General features: G+C 41.8%; 2 protein-coding genes across 2 annotated transcripts; both read right to left on the bottom strand.

Annotated features, from left to right (window-relative positions):
• Positions 1 to 1635: 1635 nt before the first annotated feature.
• Positions 1636 to 3264, bottom strand: LOC127635048 (uncharacterized). The gene has a single exon (XM_052114830.1). It carries the CDS (start codon positions 3262 to 3264, stop codon positions 1717 to 1719), a length of 1548 nt encoding a protein of 515 aa, XP_051970790.1. The 3' UTR covers positions 1636 to 1716.
• Positions 3265 to 3561: 297 nt separating this feature from the next.
• Positions 3562 to 16610, bottom strand: LOC127634934 (verrucotoxin subunit beta-like). Its single transcript, XM_052114698.1, has 3 exons — positions 16556 to 16610; positions 5590 to 5697; positions 3562 to 5468 (listed from the first exon to the last, which is right to left on the bottom strand). The coding sequence occupies exons 2-3, from the start codon at positions 5687 to 5689 to the stop codon at positions 3778 to 3780; spliced, it is 1791 nt and encodes a 596-aa protein (XP_051970658.1). The 5' UTR covers positions 5690 to 5697; positions 16556 to 16610; the 3' UTR covers positions 3562 to 3777.
• Between the last annotated feature and the right edge of the window lie 162 nt (positions 16611 to 16772).

The following is a 16772-nucleotide window of genomic DNA, read 5'->3' as shown; positions in this document are numbered from 1 at the left end:
TCTCACAGCCCAATGCCTCATTTATTTTGTGTGAGACAATAAAATACTTTAGAGATTGTGTCAGCTATATTGAGGAATGCAATTCTGATCCCTTAGTTACTGCATGATATGGACGGTTGGCATATGTTATGCTACACATGACTGAAAGTTTATTAATACATTTGTGGACCTGTGCTGCCAGCCCAATGTATGAGCGGCCCATCTGGAATTCCCTCATTCCTCCTAATTAGCCATTCCTGCCCAGGCCAAATATTAGATTAAGCCAATTGCACTGATATGAAGAGATTGTTAAATGTCTATTGGAAATGGTGGAAATGTTTCAGATTCTCAACTTGTGAGTATTTGATGTTTGTAGTTTAATTGCAATTTACAAAAATATGATAGTTATGTATTTTAATTTGAGATGCCGTTAATTTAACATGGGTTTTAGCAAAGGCCTTCACCTAACTCAGAGAACACTTCTGAAGCTCTGGCCACCAAAATGCTCAGAGTCATGATAAGTGGAAGTCAAAGGGGACATTTACTTTAAAACAATAACATAAAAGGTACATATTTTCCCATTATTTCTCATTATTTTGCATTGCAACAAGGTTTATGATGATTATAAATGGTTTATTTCTGTTTGCAGTGGCTCTGGAGTGCAATATTACTTGTTCGACCATCTTTATATAGAGAAAACACAACACTCCTCCTCTTCTATATGTAAGTTTTAAGATTTAATTATTCATTTGTTTCTGTTTTTAATGACTACATACTGTCTGCACATCTATTAAATATTCCTCTTACTCACAGGGATCAACACATCCATCCTTAAACCTATATGATGTCAAGACCCCTCAATTTAATAAAATTATCCATTAAACGTTCTTCTGGTAATAAAACAAAAACTTAATTTAAAGACTACCAGATGTCATGATGTTGAGAACCACTAAAAGTTTCTATATAGATCATTTTCACATGACATAGAACCCTTGAAAAGATCCTTTTAGGGGTTCCAAATATGAAGTGTTTAATAGAACCATTTTGGGTTCTATATGGAACATTCATCAAGAGTGCACTCCACACAAAACTGGAGAACACGTTCTCAATCTAGTAAGATCTGATTGGCTGGTTTGACAAACTCTGTGTGTAAAGGATTGTGTATGCTATACTTATTTCAAGTGCCGTTCCATCTAGTGCACATTTGAGCACTCAGACTTTGAAAGTACACTCTTTTAAACATGCATGAGCGCATACGGACATGTTTGACACATGCACACTGCTTTGTGATTCTCTTTAGTCAATAGCAGATGCATCAAAATGATGCAAAGAGAACTGCGCTGATGATAAATATGCCTCATGTTCACTGTGTGTGTGATTTACTTGAATGCAGAACACTGAAGTATATTTGGCCTTGAAGGCACAAACTCTTCTTATCAGTCCACCAAATACAGACATGTTCACAAGAGACCAGGTTGATAAGTGCTTATAAAGACAAAATAATTACTGGATTTGTCAGATTAGCTTCTGAATATCTTTAAAAGATTTTATTAGTTTTTTTATAGACTTTTAATATTAGTTTATTTAAAATTAAAACATATTTATGAAAACATTATTGCAATTACAAAGAATACAATCAATGATTAGCAACAAATCTCATGAAATCATTTTCTATTTAAATAAGAATGCAATTTTCTGATTATGTTTTAATGCTTTTTCATATTTTTTATTCATTTCTTAAAAATATTTTTTCATGTATCCCAGTGCTCCGATGTTAACATCTCCTGCTCTCTTCTTGATGTTCTTCAGTGTTTCAGCTTTCTCAGGTTCATTGATTTCCTTCAACTTCTCAATGAGAAAATCAATGTGCTGAAGAATGAACAGAGAATCAGTGTTGAGGGCGATCATCTCCAGACATTCAACACAATGATACGCTTCAATCACCAGCTTTATCTTCTCTTTCTCTAATTCTTGCAGTTCTTCTTCCAGTTTTTTAACTACAGACTCAACATCATGAATCTTATCATCATATTCTCTCTTTAATCTTTCATTTGTTTTCTTCTCCTTCTTTGTCTTTGTTACATATATCTTTGCTTCTTTGATATGTTTGGTGTAGTGGCATTTATTTGTGCACACTGTACAGTGATCATTCTTCATCACACTACCCCATATGAGATCTTTGACCCAACTGGATCCTGGATAGTGACAGTTCTCCTCACAGATGGTGCAGCACATCGCCTCTTTGGCTCTAGAAGGATCAATATCAACCTTTTCTTTGTATTTCACTTCAACTTCATACTCAAAGTTCTTATTTACCTCAACAACTTTCTTGTGTTTCTCCAGAACTTCTTGAGTCTGTTTCAGCTCTTTTTGTTTTTGAACACATGATTTTAGTTTAGAAATATTTTTCTCCAACAGCTTCCTTTTCTGTAAAACATGTTGAGTCATCTTTAAGGTTCTTGTTCGTACTTCATCAAGAAACTTGAAAAATCTCTCCATTCCTGTAAAACTGAGTTTCCATGATTGTTCCTGTCTCATTTCTTCATCAAATGTCTCTCCTTGACAGTTGTCAAACAGGAAATACACGGGCTGATTCTCGTCATTTACAGCACACTTGATTTTCGCCTCTTTAACGGCCATCAGGGCATTTTTAGGATGAGCTCCAGTTGAGTGTGTGAAGAGCAAGACAATATTTTCAGCAATATCTTTGCCAAATAAAGACTCAACTGCATCAAATATGTATCGTTGTCTGTCAGAGAGTCGATTTTGTGTTGAATTAATCACAAGACACACTGCATCTATTTCATGAATTTCTGCAGATTTGCTTAAACTGAGCAGCTTCATTTTAATCTCATGATCAAACTCAATCCCACGTGTGTCTCCGTATCCTGGTGTGTCAATGATGGTTAAATCGACTAAAGCTTCCTGTGCATATACACCATATACAGTGACATCTGAAGTCTGACTGTGAGCTGATGTTCGGTCACTCTGGTCATCTGTGATCTCAAACCAAACTTTATCTTCTCTCTGAACACGTAAGATGAAGTTGATCATAGTATTGATCAGAGTTGTTTTTCCTGTGCCGGTTTCTCCCACCATCAGAATCGTTTTATGAGGTTTGTTTTTGTCTCTCTCCCCAAATGTTATTTTTCTATATGGTTCAGATTCATCAGTGAGGTCTTCTCTCGGTTTCAGACGGTATCGAACAGGATTTCCATCTTCAATTAGGATGCTTTTCTTGATAATTTTATCAATTTTTACAAATTTGTTGCCTAAACTGCTCATATTTTTTTCCTGTGATGTAAAGCAGAAAACAACAATATGGTCATGTTTACATGTTGTACAATGCTTTATGATGTTTAATTCTGAAATTGCTTGCAAAATTATATTTAATAACAAATATACACAATTAAAACCATTTTATATGTATATATATTTTTTAAAGCTCAGTTAACAATTAGATTTAAAAGAGAAAGTTTACCCCATTAAAATAATCATGTTTTTATCGTTTATCATTTGCTCTTTTCTGTGAAACATAAAATGAGATTTTACTTCATACAGATTATAAGAGCTGCTCTTTTCTACAACAAACTATAAAAGTATCATGAAGATTATCACAATCTTTGTATTTTTGCTTGGCGGTGTAAATCATCATCCATCTATCTAAGGATAAACAGAAGCTCTGACATTCTCCCAAAACATCTCTTTATGTGTTCTACAAACAAAGTCAAACGTTTTAATTTGGGAATTTATTTTTAGGTAAGTATTAATATAAGTTATTTAGATGATGTTTGATCATCATACCTGTGTTGTTACTCTGATGACATCAGATTCAGTGGTGTAGTTGAGTTTCCCCACTGCTGCACATTTAATATCAAACTCAGTTTCTGATCTCAGATCAGTTACAGTAACTGTATGATCCTTCAGCACAGTTTGAGATGTCCAGTCTCTCTCTTCCTTCATTTTATACAGTAACTTGAGTTCTACTGTAGCAGGACATGATGGAGATACCTTCAAAACCACTCGAGCACCTCTGACCTCTTCAGTGATTGGACAGTCTGGTTTTGATGGAGGAGTGAAACAAACGGCTTCATCATGTCCATTTTCATACAGGAGGATGCAGGAACCTGAAATATTCTCCATTTCTTTTGATGCAACAATAAATTTGGCTGATTTACGATATTTTGAATCAATCAAGTTTTTAAATATCTTCAAGTTGTTCCTCATAGTCTTTTGGATGTCAGAAGTGAGCCATGAGTTTTGCCTGGATTCAGACATTTTCACATCATGTTTTCCCTTCGTTGAAGGACTCAGGAAAGTCTTTTGTTTAGAAAGAAGCTCATCTGGCCACTCCAATGATGTGAAAGTGTACATGACAACAGTTTCAACTTTCAGATCCATTAAAACTGTATTTAGGTTGACTTCTACTTTTGCTCCAGAGTCATTCAGTTGTCTGAGCAATGTTTTCATGACATCAGATTCCTGCTCTTTCTCTTTCAGCCATCGATCAAGATCACTTCCTCTGAATGGAGATTCTTCATGATCATGTAGAAGATCAGTCAGTGCCGTTTCCTCTGTCACTTTCCCACGGATGTTTGGTAACAGAGAGCCAAGTTTCTTCATGACACTCAACTTGTACCTGTAACAGTTTTGCTTCATGTTTTGTATCTTATGATGAAATGTTGTGAAGGTCAAAGCAGGCGTGTCTTTCAGAAGATCACTGCATTTCATCTCAATTGTGTTTAAACTCTCAATCACTGATTCAATGTCTGTGATTAGATCGATGCTGATGTCTTTGTGAAGTTGTACATCTCTTGAGAGGAGTTTGTCTAAAGGATAAAGCCAAACTCTCAATGGAACCGCAAGTTTCTGGTTTTCTCCCAACAGTTTTGGAAGATCCTCAAAAACCTTCAAAGCATCTTCAAAAGAGGTCGGATTAGACGGTAACTGAAAGTCTCCATAAAATTTACAAGTGAATTTTTGGACTACAGTCGTCTGAATGTCATTTATACTCAGATTAATGTTTGCACCTGCTGAAATGATGCTCTGTAATTTATCAAAAGCAGCTTTTAATTCTCCTTCTACAGTATTTTTGTCCTCATCTGCTGAAACTTCTCTGTCAAACACAAAGCAGGCGTCTGCTCCATACAGCACTGCTGTCACCACATGTGTGGCGAGATCCTCATCGTAGTGAGCCGTATCTCCAGAAGTCAAGTGATTAATGGTCAGTTCTTCAAACTTGCTGGTTGAATGATAATGTAAAGTCAGTCTCTGTTGTTTGAAAGACTTCTTGGTGTCTTTGAGATATTTTGCTGCTCCTGTTACATTGACGAGTCCACATAAAAAACTCAATTTCAGACCGCCGTCAATGTTCAGTATGTGCGATTTTTCCTCAAAGGAGTCTGAAGATGTGACTTTGTAATCAGTATTGATTTGTGGACAAGTAGATGTATTCAGCTGAATCTGATCTTTATTCCAAAGTCTGATTCCTGTCAATGAAAAATAAAAAATAAATCATTGTCACTGACTAATGACAAATGTATTACAATTATATACAGTATATCTCTGTCTCTTCCTCTTGTCACATTGTAAAAGTTGTATGTTTTGTACCTGGTATTAGTGCATCCTTTCTACAGTCATACAGCATCCACAGCTGGAAGGGTCTCTCCAGAGCTGCAGTTGCTATCACATTCACTCCCACTGAATCCATAATGATGACTGAAATTAAAAAGAAAAACATCATATTACAGTCATTTATCATTAACATCAGACATCATGTCAAAATATAAATCAGTAGAAAGACAGTTATAGTAACACACTCATAAAGGAATATTAGTCACATTTATTTACAAATCCCCAAATATACAGTAACATCAGAACTGTCAGCTGCACCACATTAACTTTTTCTGTTCTTTTAAAGCAGAAACAGTGAGACACAGTTGACACTATTCTACTGTCAGGGGGAAAAGAACATCTAGGTTACTGTTGTAACCTCCGTTGCCTGATGGAGGGAACGAGATGTTGTGTCAAAGAAGCGACACTAGGGGTCTCTCTTGAGAGCCTCACGCATCTCTGAAATTTGAGAAAAGGCCAATGAGAAATTGGCAGACAGAATTTGCATGTCCCGCCCCCAGACATACGGGTATAAAGGGAGGGAAATGCGTCTATTCATTCAGGATTTGTCTGAGGAGCCGACAAAGAGGTTCGGCCGCAACAGTGGCTCGGTTCAGCGACGTGGCTGGGAGGACACAACGTCTCGTTCCCTCCATCAGGGAATGGAAGTTACAACAGTAACTTAGACGTTCCCCGTCTGTTGCTCACTTCGATGTTGTGTCAAAGAAGCGACACTAGGGGCCAATTTTAATCAAGCCATTCGCTGAACATTGTACGCGCGCTGCTGACACAGGTGCGGGCAGGTAGTTTGCATGCCAAAACGACAGGCTGTGCTAGCCTGCACGTACCCTTCCCCAATGTCCCATAAAATTGTCAAAACCTTCTGGTTCCTTACACCCTGACATGGGGGGAACAAGGTGACATGCCAAGCATGGGAGCAAGCCGTGCCAGCCGTGCCTTATCTCTCTCTATGTTTCTTGCATAGAGTTAAAGTGGCTGGGGCCAACTTAACGCTATCACACACATCGGGGAAGGGGTTCTTTCCCAGTTCCTATTCTTCTGGGGGGAAAGACCCTGCGGAGACCACACCTGCCCAGTCTGTGGGAGGTAAAGAATGGTGAAATACATCACATGGACTTTTAGGTCACATGTGGAGAATGGCATGCTGGTAGATCCTACCTCATTGGGAGGGAGGAGTTGCTACAAACACGGCGACCAGGGGGCAGCGAGGAATGAGAGCACTGACACAACTGCGCACCTCTATAAGTCTTCAGCTGGGAAGAACACCAATTCGCGAACAAGCGCCACTTCAGGGCATAAAGTTGCCTGGTAGAGGGAGCTCTGGCTTGGTTGATCGTATCTACGACAGCAGGTGGTAGGCCAGCTAGGTCTTCCGCATCCAGTCCAGGGGCCAGACGTGGAGGTTCCAGAGGTCTGGGTGCGGATGCCAGAGAGCGCCCCGTCCCTGAGAAAGAAGGTCCTTCCTCAGGGGAATTCGCCAGGGAGGGGCTGTCGCGAGGAGTATGAGATCCGAGAACCAAGTCCGAGAGGGCCAATAAGGGGCCACCAGAGTGACTTGTTCCTCGTCCACCCTGACCTTGCATAGCACCTGTGCAAGAAGGCTCACTGGGGGAAATGCGTACTTGCACAGCCCCGTGGGGCAACTATGTGCCAGCGCGTCTGTCCCGAGGGGAGCCTCCGTTCGAACGTACCAGAGCGGGCAGTGGGAAGTCTCTCAGGAGGCGGATAGGTCTACCTGTGCCTTACCGAACCGTTCCCAAATCAGCTGGACCGACTGGGTGTGAAGCCTCCATTCTCCACTGGGCGAACGCTGTCACGATAGCGCGTCCACTACCACGTTGAGGTTGCCTGGGATGTGAGTGGTGCACAACAACTTGAGTCGCTGCTGGCTCCAAAGGAGGAGACGACAGGCGAGTTGTGACTTGTGACGGGAGTGTACGCCGCCTTGGCGATTTATATACGCTAACGTGGTGGTGCTGTCTGATTGGATAGCACCACCACGTGCTTGCCCCAAACTAGCAGGACAAACCTCCGCAGGGCAAGAAGTACAGCTAACAACTTTAGGCAATTGATGTGTCAGCACAGCGGGGGCCCTTTCCAATGGCCCACGGCTGCGTACCCATTGCACACGGCACCCCAAACCTGTTTGGAGGTGTCTGTGTTGACAAGGACGCATTGGGACACCTGCTGCAAAGGGACTCCTGCCCATAGAAAACAGAGGTCTGTCCAGGGTTTGAAAATTTGGCTGCAGGCGGGGGTAAAATAAACACACGGTGCATGCCGTGGCGCCATGTTCGTCTCGGGATTCGAGCCTGGAGCCAGTGCTGAAGCGGTCTTATATGCATCAACCCCGCGGAGGATGCCATATGCCCCAGAAGCTTTTGGAAATGTTTTAGGGGGACCCACATTCCTGGCCTGAACGAGGTGAGGCATTTCAGCACTGACTGCGCACTCGTTGGTGAGGCGTGCTGACATTGAGACTGAGTCGAACTCCATACCGAGAAAAGAGATGCTTTGAACCGGGGCGAGCTTGCTCTTTTCCCAGTTGACCTGAAGCCCTAAGTGGCTGAGGTGCCTGAGCACCTGGTCCATTTGGGCGCATAGTAACTCTTGGTAGTGGGCCAGGATGAGCCAGTCGTCAAGGTAGTTGAGTATGCAGATGCCTGCTTCCCGAAGCGGGGCAAGGGCTGCCTCTGCGACCTTCATAAAGACGTGGCCAGCCAGCGTGACGGATTGGGAAGTGAAAGCCATGCATCCAAGCTCCATGCTGGGGGCACTAGGGGGCGATCGCTTTTGACGTACCTGGCGAGGCTTTGCAGTGGGGCAAAGACCGGAGCTATCGTCTCGGTCTCAGGGTCGGAGCTGCCTGGCATTTGGAAGCCGCAGGGGGATTCCCTCAGCGAGCAGATGGAGCACAGCCTGTGCTGAAACGGCGGTGGGGCATGATGTGGGAAATGGCCTCAGTCTGTTTCTTCACCGCCAAGAATTGCTGGGTGAAGTGGTCAACGGTGTCGCTGAATAGGTGGAGCTGGGAGATGGGGCATTGAGAAAGCTGGCTTTGTCTACCTCCCGCATCTCGACCAAGTTCAGCCACAGATGACGTTCCTGGACCATGAGGGTTGCCATCACCTGCCCAAGTGTCCGCGCAATGACCTTCGTGGCCCGCAGGGCAAGGTCGGTTACAGAGCGCAGTTCCTGCAACAAGTTGGGTCAGGAATATCCAAGTGCAGATCTTTAAGTGCCTGGAAAACCTGCAGGAGGGCCATGGCATGCAGGGCGGAGGTGGCCTGTCCGGTGGCATGTAGGCTTTGGCGGTCAGTGACAATGTTTTCTGGTGGATAGGTGGATCGCAAATGCTCTGTCCACCTGGGGGACTTCCGAGTACCCATGGGCCACCCCGCCGTCGAGGGTAGTGAGAGCGGATGAGTGAGGAGGTTGGTTGCGGGAAGTGAAAGGTGCCCTCCACGACCTCGTCAGTTCATCATGCACTTCCGGGAAGAAAGTGACGTGGCTGTCAGTGGTGCCCGGACCCAAGGAACCAATCGTCTAGCTGTGAGGGCTGCGGGGAGGATGGATGGTTCCAGTCCAACCCCACTTTCACGGCAGCCTGGACAAGCATGTCTGCCATTTGTGCGTCAGCCTCAGACCGAAGGTGGCAGTCCAGTCGAGTCTTCCTCGTCAGATGCCGGGATGCTCTCCAATGCAGCACCGAATTCGTCATCCAGCTCAGCGGGCTTGAGGGAGTAAACAGACTGGCCGCGAGACGAGCTGCTCTCACCTCGAGCCCGGATGGAAGTCAACGAGCTTGTCGGGGGGTGGGTAGTTCGTGGCGATCTACCCGGCAAAACCGAGCCCACTGCCTTCCCCAAATCGCCTCCATCGCCAGACGGGTCATCCTCAATCCCGTGGGAAGAAGGAGTGACACGGGGGCGGCTGGAGTGGCGTTCCTTTTTAGGAACGAAAGCCGCGACCGCAACGTTGTCATGGTTAAATTATCGCTGTGAGAACATGAATCATCCGCAAACGCCGCCTCAATGTGATTGCGGCCTAGACACACAAGGCAGTGTCTGTGACCATCAGGAGTGGAGAGAAATTAACCGCATCCAGGAACTACACAGGGTCGGAAAATACTCTCTTTTAGAACCGCTGTCGAATCGCCCAGGGTCAAAGCTGGTGTAACAGACATGCACCATCTTTCAGAAAAGATAAAGAAACATGAGCTGTCAAAGACCCACATGGATAGTTGTTTGAAATTGTCTGCTTTGGGGAGAGTGAACATTGCCACCCAACTGGATGAGGGATACAGGCTAGCTGTCCGTCGCCACAATGATGAGGTTAGCAAGAACTGCCACATCCTCAACCGGCTAATCCAGTGTGTAAAGTTTTGCAAAGTGTTTGAGTTAGCTTTGCGAGGCAAAGATGAAACTGAGAGCTCTACCAACCCTGGTATTTTTCTTTGACTTTGTGGCACAGTTAGATGAGGTGTTTGATGAGCATCTTAAAAATGCTAAATTTTCAAGGGCACATCAAAGACAATTCAAAACGAGCTACTGGAGTGTATGCTAACGGTCATGAGGGAACATATTGTGGAGGAGGTGAAGTCGGTGAACTTCGTAGCCATCCAAGCTGATGAGACCACGGACGTTTCTACACAGACACAGCTGGTGCTTGTGCTGAGGTACATCGATAGCAGCCATAAAGTGCAGGAACGCTTTTTTGAGTTTCTTCCCATCTCGGAATCAACCTCAGTCTCAATTGCCAGTGTGCTTTTGGAGAGATTGAACGGTCTTTTTGCCGACGACGAGAAAGTCAAACTCATTGCGCAAGCTTACGATGGAGCCAGTGTGATGAGGGGAGAGAAGGCTGGTGTGCAGCAAAAGGTGCGTGAGCATTTTAAGAATGCCCATTATGTGCATTGCTATGTGCATCAGTTGAATTTGATTATGCAGCAAGCTACTTCTCACATCAAAAAAGTTAATATTTTCTTTTCCGATCTGAGCGGGATTGCAATTTTTTTTTCGCGGTCACCCAAACGGACCAGCATTCTTGACCAGACTATTGCACGAAGACTGCCCAGAACTTCATCCACACGGTGGAACTTCAACAGCAGAGTTGTGAACACTGTCTATGAGAATCGAGACGACCTCATACAATGTTTTGAAGCAATCAGGACGGGTTCATTGGGTTCATTTGACCAGCCCACCGTGAGAGAGGCATCTGGCTACATGAGGATGCTACATGATGAAGATTAAATTTTTTTCCTGTGGCTTTTTCACAAAATCATGCCCCACGTCGATACTCTGTACCAGAAGCTCCAGAAGAAGGACATCGATGCTGTCTTCATCAAACGTTCCCTCGACAGCTTCACAAACAGTGTGCAGGCCATAAGGTAAGATTAAACAATATCATTCGATCGTTGTCAAAGCAGAGCTTTGTCATTTGAAAATGTATGCATGAAAGGAGACTGCATTTGTGTTAGAAATTACATTATTCTCATTATATATGGCCAGTGGTGTAATCTAGCTTACTTTATATACTGTATACTGTGCTGAACATCCAGGCTAGGTGAGACACAAAGGCTAACTTAAACACTATAGACTTTATGCATCTTTGTACTATACGTGGATAAATTGCATATACCAGTGCATCACATAGACTACAGTACTGTACATAGCCTAACAAACACATTGGTCTGTTTGCCTTCAGGGACTGCTCTCAACAGCAGCTGCAAGTAGCAACAGGAGCCAAAAGACTCAGAATGGCTTTGAGAGAAGAGAAGCAGAGGCTGTCTGAAGAGGTCTGCGACACCATCCTGGATCACACCAAAACAAGGTTCTCTTTCACTGGCCACCTTGTGAGTGCTACCTTACTGCAAGCAGATATGTTTGAAAGGTACTGCCATTCGTTTCCTGATGAGGCTCTGAATGCCACTGTGAACGCATACCCCATGCTGAACAAGGCAAAGCTCAAGACAGAACTCGCTCTGATCTATGAGAATCCTGAATTCAAAGGCTGCTGTGGCGCACTGGCACTGTACCAGGTTCTCATGAGCTACAACCTCCAGGAGACATTCTCTGAGACTGTGACTCTGTTGAACATCCTCATAACTTCTCCCATGACAACAGCTGAAGCTGAGAGATGTTTCTGACACGAGTTAAGACATTCCTGCAAAATTCAATGGGCCAGGAACGTCTGAATGCACTGGCCATGCTTTCCATGGAGAGGGAACTCGTCCTCAACATGCCTGATTTCCTGATTAACACACACACAAACCAAATCAGTTCACAGTTGATGTTGTTTTAAATAGTTATTTTTCATTCATTCAAAAAAAAGTTTAAAAAAAAATCTGTTAATGTTCATTTTTACAAATCTATACAATTGGCCAGAATTTGGTTGTTCATATTTACAAAGCCATACAAACAGCTGTGCTTACCTTTCTAAAAATTATTTTCAAATGGTGTTTTCAGGCAAAATGTCTATCACTGTTCATGTTCATTTTCACACATCTATACAAGAGGGCAGAATATGGAAGTCTATACAAATTGCTTATTACCAATAACTTGCATCAATGTTTTCAGTAGCCTCTATCAAAAGCTCCTGCTCGCTTGTTGTGAATTATGCTCTGGTGCACATATTTCCAATTCAGCCATGAGGCCTTTTTGAAGTAAGTAATTAATGTGTATATCAGAATTCTTTAGTTAAACTTGGCAGCACCTCATCATTCTGGTTTGGTCTTCAATGTGTAAAGCCAAGATGCACAGACCAGACTAGGTCAAGCCTCACTTGTTCATTCACTTATTTGGGACAACGTTAATTTGCTTTTATTAAGTAGCACTTTGGTGATATCCTACAGTCAAGAAAATGTAGTTCTAAAGATCCATTTCTCTCAACAATTTGTCTGCTTGTATTTTCAGCTGATATTTCATTTGTTTATGGAAATGCATATTGTTTATGCAGTGTTGAGGAATGTGAAAGTGGTGGTGGCGTAGTGGGCTAAAGCACATAACTGGTAATCAGAAGGTTGCTGGTTTGATCCCTACAGCCACCACCATTGTGTCCTTGAGCAAGGCACTTAACTCCAAGTTGCTCCGGGGGGATTGTCCCTGTAATAAGTGCACTGTAAGTCACTTTGGATATAAGCGTCTGCCAAATGCATAAATGTAAATGAAAGAACACCCTTGATTATTTGTACTGTGATAACTTATTTTGCTTTTGTAAGCCAATACTTTTGAGATCAGTTAATAAATGCTACTGGTATTGACTTACATGCTGCCCCCATCTTTATGTTGTTGCTGGACATATCTTTTTAAAAATGTGTCCTGTTTAGCAATTTTACATCACACAACATTGGATTAATGTAAGTAATGAATAAGTGGAATAATTACATTTACATTTTATCCAAAGCAACTTACAGTGCACTTATTACAGGGACAATCCCCCCAGAGCAACCTGGAGTTAAGGGCCTTGCTCAAGGGCCCAACAGTGGCATCTTGGTGGTGCTGGGGCTTGAACCCCTGACCTTCTGGTCAGTAACCCTGAGCCTCAACCACTGAGCCACCATTTTTGCTTATGAAGGCTCCTGGATGCTAATTTCTTACATTGCTTTCAACCTGTAACTTATGTAGCTAGAGGGTTGAATGGGTTACCTTAATCATTATCAGAAAAATTGTCCCCCCCTGATAATTTTTTCAGGAGCCGCCACTGCAATTGAACTCTTGTAAATAAACACCATAGACAGTGATGACAGAGGTCTGACTGAGAGGTTTTGTTGGGTCACTCTTGTCATCCGTGATCTCAAACCACACTTTGTCTCCTCTCTGAACATGTATGATGAAGTTGACCACAGTATTGATCGGGGTTGTCTTTCCTGTAGAATGCTTTTATGGGGTTTCTTTTTGTCTCTTTCCCCAAAGGTCATTTTTCTATATGGTTCAGGTTTATCCAAATTATCTGTCCTTGTTTCTAGCAGGTGAACCATCTTCAATTAAGATGCTTTTCTTGATGATTTCCTCCATTAGATAGAAACTGGCTATTTTTTTCTCTGTAATATTAAACAGAAAATATATCTAATTTAATATGGTACGTGCATTTAAAAAAAACTGATGCCTTTATTGTATATTTAACTAACTTATTATACTATCATACATTTAACCATGCTTAGCTGAGACTATTGACTTTGTCTTAGCGATCTAATATGTAAATACAGGCAAAACAAAGCAAATTCATTGAACACACAATGTCACATATTAATCTAGACAAGAAACATTCTGTTCATATTGAATTGAATCTACTGCATACTTTTTTTTATCGAAGCAGCTTAATTATTTATTGAGATGAATAATGCTGAGTAAATAAAGTAACCACAAAAGTTACTATCAGAAACTTGCTGCTGATAGATATTCAGTTAAATTTTATATTTAGCATATTTACTGATGTGGAAGTTCAGAAGTGTACTAGCCTAAATGTGTAGGTGCAAAACAGTAGAGACTGCCTTCCATGCTCAATGAGCATATACGTATAAGGCGGACCGGAAGACAGCCTTCTCATAATATTCATCTGAAGGCAAAAGGATCTCTAAAACCTTTTCAGAGGCAATCAATATTGAGGCAAGGCTACGTAGTGTCTCATTCCCTCCTTTCTGGGAACCGGGTTTACAATAGTAACCTAGACATTCCCTTTCAAGTTGCTGATATGATGATGAGTCGACCGTAGGGGTCTGTATACCACAATGCCACAATACTCATTTGGCTGCGCTTGCTACCAAACAATGTGGACAGTCAGATACCTCAGTGACACTGAAATAGTTCGAGGGTAGTAAATTCTCTCCACAGAACTCACGTCAAGTGATGTGAGGAACTGTTTGGAGGGAGGACTGAATTTACAGTTCTTTGTCATAGTTATAAAAGGGGCTGCCAGCAGTGGCACCATAAACCAACTGAAGGAAGAATTGAATCTTCCTTTGTGGATTCTAGGAAAAATATCTCAGTAACTTCCTTTGCCATGTCGGGAAGCAGATAATGTGATAGAGAAAGACTCTGTCCTGGGGAAGTGTCTAATTCTTCCTAATTTTACCATAGGATAAAAACAATGTGATAACAATCTCACAGTCAACCTGAAGTTGGGCATATTGCATAACAAGAGGTGTTTGCCAAACGGGAACACTATTTTCTTTAGACAAAGAAGGGGTTAACCTTCAGGAGTGACTTTTTAATTTAACTTGCCAAATGGGTAGTATTAAAAAAGAGTGGTATTAACACTACTATAATGCTTAAAAACCAGGAGAGAGAGTGATGTTCACCCGGTGGGGAAAAGCCTTCTATGCGGTTTAAAAGTGAAGCCTTAAAAAATAATTAAGTTGTAACTAACTGCTATGGGGTGTATACAAAATTTGTGTCATAAGGCAAATGCTTCAGCACAACCCGTTATGATGAGAGCTCACTAGCAAAGGTGCTTTACAGAAAGCACCAGAGAAGACAGGGAGGAAATATCTAGAAAATAAAATCTATTAAAAATATTTGGGGAAGCCCAACCTCCCGTCTGGCATATGGTTAATTTAATAACATCTGCAACCCAGTGAGCCTCTATAAAGACTGCTCTGCCTTTGGATCGGCCTCCGAAACACACAAAGAACTGACTCTACAGCCTAAACTGGTGTGAATGCTCAGTGCAAATATGCAGCACACACTGGACAGAGTGTGTGCAATAAACTTTATTCTTCCAACTGCTTGTCACCTGTGCTTTGAATGGGGTGGATACAATCTTAAAGGAATGTAGCCAATTTTAGGCTTCAGATTAGCTTTTGAAAAGCCTGGAAAAAACTCATAGCAGGAATGTTCGACTGATAGAGCTCTCATGTGCTTCACTAAAACGAGGGCCTGTAATAATGTCATCTTTAACGAGAGAGCATGCAATTCTACTGCTTCTAGTGATATAAACGGAGAGCTGTATAGTGCTTTCAGTACTGGGACTGTAATGAGCGAGACGACCTCAGAACGAGTTCGAATTAGTGCTTCTTTTCAAATAGACAGCAATGGCAGGCGACTGTCTGAACATCCAACCTACATTTAAGGGGTCTCATGCTCATCAGGTCCTGCGTTGTGGCAGCAGATGAGGTGGCCATCAAAGCAAGTGCTCTCTGAAATGTTTCCAGAGGACAGTGACTTCCAACTTGAATCCTTTCAAGTGACTGAGAGTTGCTACAGATGTGCAAATTCAGTCGACGAAATACCTTGAATGCACTGTAAATTGCTTTGGGAATGATTGGATTTTTACTTTCAGAACCAGACTGTTGCTATCTATTGTAACATTCATATGCAGACTGTTATCTCATGTGTCTTACTAACTTTACTTTCATTAGAAAACAGATATACCAACTGTGCCTGTAACCACAGCGCACAACAGCTCAGCGTGACTTTACTGCATAGACCACAGTACATATCCTGTTATTTGTCTACAGCTAGCTGAATTTTCTGCTTTCATTATTCTGAAAAACTTGTTAAAAGCCTCAAGTTATGCTTATGCACATATAGATAATTTAGACACTTGAATTTTGCTCCAGTATTTGTGCATTTGTTCCTGACCTATATGTCTTTTTGTACTGCATATAATTCACCATTTTATAACCAATTCAACTTTTGTTATTCCTTTTATCATAACTTAATTTTTTTTCTTTTATTATCTGCTGATTCTACATGCATCACATTTAAAAAATATATATTTTCCATCAGGACATTAAAACTGTCCTTCACCTTATTTCTGAATTGGTAATGATTATTAGCAAGTATATTGATCATGATATCTACAATTCATCACTATATTACCACTGTTTGTCTTTCATTAATCACTGTCACATATTGCAAAGAATACAGTGATAAGGCCATAATTAAATTTCATTCAGACCATAATTCAGTTAATAAAAAAATAAAATAAAAAAGCTACTTACAATATTATGTTTTTAATATTATTCCAACTCCAGATGACACAAAAAACCTTCAAACAACTACATCAGAAGGTGTATTTATACTGAAGGCAACATCCGTTTTCTGATGGTCATGTGATTTGTGTGTTTATCAAAAACACACGCACACCAGAGAGATGTTTGTAAAGTAAAGAGTTTGTAAAGAGTCTAAACAATGTCTCACCCCCCCACCCAAAAGAAA

This window comes from Xyrauchen texanus, chromosome 42, assembly GCF_025860055.1.
Source record: "Xyrauchen texanus isolate HMW12.3.18 chromosome 42, RBS_HiC_50CHRs, whole genome shotgun sequence".
Classification (NCBI taxonomy): Eukaryota; Metazoa; Chordata; class Actinopteri; order Cypriniformes; family Catostomidae; genus Xyrauchen; species Xyrauchen texanus.
This window is presented reverse-complemented; position numbering and strand designations above follow the sequence as displayed.